Genomic DNA, 7,063 nt, shown 5'->3' with positions numbered 1-7,063 from the left:
GAACCACATGCAGTTTGAAGTTTTTAAACGGAGAATCAGAAAGGAGGAGAATTAGGAGGAGAAACTTGAGAGTTATGTGATAGTAAGGTTTGTCAGATTGGGAAGGAGCCTGGTGGGGTAAGGCAGGAAGTCTCAGGGTTGGAGTCTCAATGGACACAAGGCATGGCATTCTTGCAGAGCAGGAGGCAAAGCCAGGCTAGGCGTGATGGTTCTGGAACAGAGCCTGACGAGCAACAGGAGGCAGAAATAGTTGCAGCAGCTCTCTCAAGCCTCCTCCTTGGTTCTGGCCCATCACCCTGAGATTATACTCCTTTCTTCAGAGACCCTCAGTAACAGTCTAAATGTGGAACTTCAGGTCAAAGCCTGAGACATGGAAACTCACAAAAGAAACCATTGACAGCCAGGTAATGTGAGCCAATTGAGCTCTCACGTGTGTTAAAAGGATTTGTCAGTAATGATAGAAAGAACTTTTTTTTGCACAACACATTCCTATTTATTGTTGCAATTATATTCCCAGCGTGGGAATCACCTCTTTCCTAATAGTTAAGAGGTGCTTTCGAAGCATTATTAGCAATAAAAAGCCAGGCATGCTGTTAAGTCCGCGTGGGGAGGACACACGAGGTCGAGACGGAGTTCCAACAACAACACAGCTTTATTGATTTCAGCAATAACAGATGGAACTGGGGAACTAGACAACCTGGCCCTGCTTATATGCTCCCCTGGTCCCAGGTGGCCGCTCCCCCCCTGATCCGTGATAGGGGGAAAACAACCCCCAGGTCACCAATAGCATGACCTGGCTTAGGGCCAATAGGATGTGTTGGCTGTGGCCAATCATGCGAGCAGGGCTTAGGATCCTTCGCCCAGGACTCAAGCTCCTGGGCTTCCTTCGCTATGGTCTTAACTGATGCCCATACATTACACCCCTCCCTCCTAAGTCCAGACACTCACGAGCACACAAAGTCTTTCAGGTGGCGGGGTCGTGTTCGTAACTGCTGCGACCTACGCGGTACCGGAACTGGTGTTGTGGGTGGTGGGGCCGCGTCTGTGGCAGCAGTCGGCCCGGGTTCGCAGGAGGTGGGAGAAACGGCTTCCAGGAGCTCTCTGTGCATGCCGGCAGACAGGCGCTCCTCGCTCGGCTCGCTCTCCCCTGGTGCGGCTTGTTCCGGTACTCTGGGAAGCTCTGGAGCTTCTGTGGCAGCGGCGCGGTCGGGCTCGTCAGCCAGTCGGCGGCGCAGCTGATCGATGTGTCGCCGGAGGACTCGACCCTCGGGGGTGGCAACCCAGTAGGATACTGGGCCGGTTGCGTCCTGCACGGTAGCCGGAATCCAGGCTGGGCCCATTCCATAGTTACGGGCATAGACGGGGGCATCCTGCTCTACGACCCGTGGGGTTGCTGGTTGTTCTCGGTGGCGAGGGCGTTCTGGCGCAAGGTCGGGGTGTAGCCGGTCAAGTGGCGTTTTTGGCCGGCGGCCCATGAGGAGCTCCGCGGGGCTTTTTCCGGTGGTGGAGTTGGGCGTGGTGTGCTGGTACAGGAGGAATTCTGCCAGCCCCCTGTCCCAGTCGTTGCGCTCAATGCGCCGCATCGCTTCCTTGGTCGTGCAGACCATTCTCTCTGCCTGTCCGTTAGTGGCAGGGTGGAACGGGGCCGAGGTCGTGTGGCGGATTCCATTTTTGGCCAGGAACTCTTGGAACTCCGCGGACGTAAATTGGGCCCCGTTGTCGGAGACCACCGTGTCTGGCAACCCATGGGTGGCAAAAAGCTTCCGCAGTTCTCGAACCACCACTCGCGAGGTCATAGAGCATACATCAGAAACCTCCAGCCACTTGGAGTAGGAGTCCACCACGATCAGGAAAGTTTTGCCCTGGAACGGGCCTGCAAAGTCGATGTGGAGGCGGGACCAGGGCTTGTGGGTGGACTCCCAATGGTGGGTCGGGGCTCGCGGCTTCTCGGGCCGCGACTCTTGGCACGGCTGGCAGCGGCTCACCCACTCTTCCACAGCAGCGTCTATGCCCGGCCACCACACATAGCTCCTCGCCAGGGCCTTCATGCGCACTATGCCTGGGTGGCAGGCATGCAGGGCGTCCAGGACCTTGGTGCGCAGTTTGGCTGGAACCACGACGCGGTTCCCCCAGAGCAGACACCCCTTGTTCAGCGAGAGTTCATGCTGCCGCGTGAAAAAGGGCTTGAATTCGCCCTCCGGCCTGGCCGCCGGCCACCCCTTCCCCACCCAGTTCAAAACGCGGGCGAGGGTGCGGTCCTTCGCAGTGTGAGCCGCAATGTCCGAGGCATGCAAAGGCGGTTCAGGCAGGGTCTCCAGCAGCATGACGTTGTAGGCCGGGGACGGGTCCGGGTCGGAGTCCTTGAGCGGCAAACGGCTGAGTGCGTCGGCGTTCGCGATGCTGGACCCGGGGCGGTGTAGTAGCCGGAAGTCGTAGGCGTTGAGAAAAATCGACCACCGGAGCATGCGGGGGGACAGGATTTGTGGTGTCTGACGATCCGGCACGAACAACCCCAAAAGTGGCTTGTGGTCGGTGATGATGGAGAAGGGGCGGCCATAAACGTAGTCGTGGAACTTCTTCACGCCGGCCACGACGGCAAGCGCCTCCCGGTCGATTTGCGCGTAGTTCCTCTCTGCAGTGGAGAGGGTCCGGGAGTAGAAGGCAATTGGGGCCTCCCAACCGCCTGGCAGCTGGTGGCTCAGAACCGCTCCGACACCGTAGGGCGAGGCATCGCATGTTAACACAACGGGAAGCTTCTCATCAAAATGGACGAGCAAGCTGGAGGGAGACAGGAGGGCTTTGGTAGCCTCGAACGCCCGTTGATGCGACTTACCCCACGCCCACGGGGAGGATTTGTCCAAGAGCCGGTGGAGCGGCTCGGCAACCGATGCCTTGTTAGGGAGGAAGGCGTGGTAAAAGTTCAGCAGGCCGAGGAACGACTGGAGCTCCTGTTTGCTTTGGGGCGGCGGGGCATTGTGTATCGCCTTGATCTTGTCGGGCGTGGGATGGATGCCCTCTGCGTCGATCAAGTAGCCCAGGAACTCCACCTGCGGCAGGCCCAGCTGGCACTTCTCTCGCTTGACCGTCAACCCGGCATCTTGGAAACAGCGGAGCACCCGGCGGACGCGATCCAGGAGCTCGTCCTCGGAGCTTGCGGCAATCAAGACGTCATCGAAGTACGGGACGACGCCAGGCAAGCCCTTCAGGAGGTCTTCCATCAAATTCTGGAAGATGCCCGGGGCCGTGCTGACCCCGAACTGTAGGCGTGTCACCCGGAAGGCACCCCGGTGAGTGACAATCGTCTGCGCCTCGGCCGACTCGGGGTCCACGGGCAGCTGCTGATAAGCCTGAGCGAGGTCCAGTTTGGCAAACACCTGACCCCCAGCAGGGGAGGCCAGGAGGTGGCTGACAACGGGCACGGGGTAGGCGTGCGGCCGCAGCGCCGTATTAATAGTACATTTGTAGTCCGCGCAGATGCGGACGTCCCCGTTGGGCTTGAGCGGCGTCACAATTGGGGTCTCCCAGGGGGCGTTGGGGACCGGTACCAGTACCCCCTGAGCGACGAGACGGTCAAGCTCCGCGTCGATCCGGGGCTTGAGGGCGAAGGGGACGCGGCGAGGCTTGAGGCGGATGGGCGCAGCGGCGGGGTCGACATGCAGGCGGACCGGCGGCCCCTTGTAGCAGCCCAATGGGCCCTTCCACACGTCCTCGAACTCCGCCCAAACGTCGTCGAGGGCGGCCTGGCTGATGTGGTGGATGCCGCCGATGTGAAGGCCGAGCGCCGGAAACCAGTCGAGGCCCAGGAGGCTTGCGCGAGGCCCCTCGACCACGATGAGGCGGAGGCGCCCGGAACGGGCCTGGAATTGAACGGGCACGCGGGCCTCCCCCCGGACCGGCACCCGGCGCCGCTGATAGTCCCAAATGGTGACGCTGGATGGTCGCAGCTCGGGGAGGGAGGCAGAGCGACGGCCCAGGTCGCGGTACGTGTCCATTGATATAATGGAGAGTGCCGACCCGGAGTCCACTTCCATCTCGCAAGGCGCACCGCCGATCTTGACGACGATGGCGACCTTGTCTGCCCCGTGCACCTTGTGGAGGGAGATGCTGTGCAGCTCGGTATCGCGGCGACCCCGGCGGCCGCTGGTGGGCTCGTCAGCGTCCAAGTCGTGGGTGGGGCGCGGGGCGCCGTCTTTCCTAGCTGGGCGCGAGGACCTACCCTTTGGCGCCGAGCGACAGACTTTGGCAATGTGGCCGACCCTGCCGCAAGCCCGGCAAGATGCGTCGCGGAACCGGCAGGAGCGGCGGTCGTGTCGCTCGCCACAGCTCGCGCAAGGTCGGTCTGTGGTGCCCCGAGCCCGGAGCCCCCGAGAGGCCCCGCGGTCGCTCAGTTTGTGAGCCTCGTCCTCGTCGCTGGAGGCTGCGTCGCTGGCGCTCTCGTGGTGGACTGGAACCGGATCGCGGGGAATCGGTGTGGCCCGGTCACCCAGACGTCCGGGCCGGGCGGAGGATTCGGCCGCGGTGGCTTCCTCGATGGCTGCGGTCAGCACGAGGTCCTTCTTGGCGAGGAGCCGGCGCCGCAACTTGTCGCTCAGCAGGCCAAACACGAAGCGGTCGCACAGCCGGTCGTTGAGGTCTGGGAACTCGCAGGAACGGGCGGCCGTGCGTAGAGTGGCGATGTATGCAGCTGCAGATTCCCCTGGCCCCTGGTCCCGCAGGTGGAACGCCAAGCGGCGAGTGGCCCGAGTTGGCTGGGGGTTGAAATGGCTCCCCAGCGCCACCATGATCGCCGGAAATGGCGTCGCCTCCAGTTCGGCGGGAGCCAGCAGGGACTGAGCGAGGTCGAAGGTCTGGGCCCCGCACACGCTGAGGAAGGCGGAGCGCTTCTTCCCGACATCGGTGATATCGTTGGCGTCGAGGTAGAAGGCCAGCCGGCTCGCGTAGCTCTTCCAGCCGCCCGGTTTGGTGGGGTCGAATTCTTCCAGAGACCCCCGGGTAGCCATGTCAGCGAAGTGTTGCGTCTCAGGTGTGTCGTAGTGAATTCAGCAAGGGCAAGCCGGACTGCCTACCGGGCACCGTGAAGTCGCGGCGACTCACAGGAGATTTCAGCGAGAGTGATTTCGGTAGCAAGCCGGACTGCCTACCAGCCTTCGTCGCCACTGTTAAGTCCGCGTGGGGAGGACACACGAGGTCGAGACGGAGTTCCAACAACAACACAGCTTTATTGATTTCAGCTATAACAGATGGAACTGGGGAACTAGACAACCTGGCCCTGCTTATATGCTCCCCTGGTCCCAGGTGGCCGCTCCCCCCCTGATCCGTGATAGGGGGAAAACAACCCCCAGGTCACCAATAGCATGACCTGGCTTAGGGCCAATAGGATGTGTTGGCTGTGGCCAATCATGCGAGCAGGGCTTAGGATCCTTCGCCCAGGACTCAAGCTCCTGGGCTTCCTTCACTATGGTCTTAACTGATGCCCATACATTAGTCATAAACGAGCAGGTCAGAAGATGCTGGAATGAATGGAAGTGGACAGTTCGACTTCCGTTTTTGGTCACAACGAGATTTCCTTCATGGCTCACCCGTACATAATGTTGTCTCAGAGTAGGGCAGGGGCAGACCCATGGGTGAGAGGCTCAGTTTTTGTGTTGCCATCGTCCCGCTGTTCAGATGCAAAAAGGCCACATTAATTTAGACGGCTTTCCACAACGCTTCCCTGTTGTTCGCAGCGGCAACAGAGCACCCACACGCAGTATGATCTGCGCTTTCCTTAGCATCCTTGTGCCTACCATCCCACCCCCACCCCACACTACTGAGGGAGGGGGGGTCCAGCTTTTAACAATTAGCGATGGCAATATAGTATCTCCCAATAATTTTGAAAAGCCAACAAAAAGTCTACCAGTGGTATGGAGAGAAGATGGCAGATGTGTGGGGATACTGAGGGCAAATGGCACCAAGGTGGGTGGAGAGGTCCAAAATCCCATGCCCTCGCACCTGCATGGTGGGCAAACCCAGTTCGGCTGCAGTCTTTCCAAAAAGATCTTGCCAAATCTGGTTCTGGAGAGATCGTTGCAGAGCAGGGGAAAACCTGAGGGGGGTTAACAACAATGTGGGCAGAGGCTCTGGGGGGGGATTCTCGTTTGGGAGGCAATGGTGTACCATAGTGCATTGCATTGAAATGTATCTAACACGATGTAACTAGAAGTACCTGTTGTGATCAATATAAGAAAAATACAAGAAACCATGGGTAAGCCCCCCCTCTTTTATAAAAAATTCTTTGGGTATTTAACATGCATATCTTTATTGTATATATGATGCCTTATAATATAAAAATTTATTTAGAATAAGTATTGCTGCAAGACTCTTTGAATCTGCTGAAGCTTTATTAACAGCAAACAGCACAACGTAGCAAACAGCACAACATATTACTAAGAAAACAAATTTAAAAGAAGAGAAATATAAAAAGACAAGAGAGAAGACAACATTTATTTTGAGGACTCTCATACTTATTTTGAGGACTTTCATACTTATCAACTGAGGAAATTTATTTTGAAACGGCATATACCGGAATCCTGTCTTGTGTATGTAATTATCCTCTTTTGTAAGCATAATTACATGTTTACGTGCTCTTTGAACTTATATAAGCCTACATATAGGCTTGTTTTGGCTTAGACACTTTGTATAGGCTGTTTTTGGTTTGACTTTTGTATAGAATGTCTTTGGTTTTTGTGGAGAGAACAAAAAAATAAATAAGATCTTTTAAAACTACTGGTTATATTATAATCATTAGCCATAGTGGCTGCTTTTGTTTGTGTTCTGCATGTAAATAGTTATTGCCGGTAAGCAGGGGAAACCCGGGGAGCTTGAGTCCCAAACGAAGGCTCCTAAACCTGCACATGCCATTGGCCACTTGGGGGACTGTTCCCCCCCAATCACGGATCGGGGGGGAGTGGCTGCAGGCGGCCAGGGGGGCATATAAGCAGGGCCGGTTCACTGAGTTCTCCAATTCTGTTCTTGTTCTCAATAAACGCGGTTGTTGTAGGAACTCCGTCCCTGACCTCGTGTG

General features: G+C 57.3%; 1 protein-coding gene across 1 annotated transcript; it reads right to left on the bottom strand.

The window, feature by feature from the left end:
- Positions 1–944: 944 nt before the first annotated feature.
- On the bottom strand, positions 945–5,000 carry LOC130491335 (uncharacterized protein K02A2.6-like). Its single transcript, XM_056865045.1, has 2 exons — positions 4,642–5,000; positions 945–4,104 (listed from the first exon to the last, which is right to left on the bottom strand). Exons 1-2 carry the CDS (start codon positions 4,998–5,000, stop codon positions 945–947), a joined length of 3,519 nt encoding a protein of 1,172 aa, XP_056721023.1.
- Between the last annotated feature and the right edge of the window lie 2,063 nt (positions 5,001–7,063).

The sequence above is a fragment of the Euleptes europaea genome, chromosome 19 (genome assembly GCF_029931775.1).
Source record: "Euleptes europaea isolate rEulEur1 chromosome 19, rEulEur1.hap1, whole genome shotgun sequence".
NCBI lineage: Eukaryota > Metazoa > Chordata > Lepidosauria > Squamata > Sphaerodactylidae > Euleptes > Euleptes europaea.
Note: the sequence above shows the minus strand (reverse complement) of the source record. Positions and strands in the feature narration are given on the sequence as shown.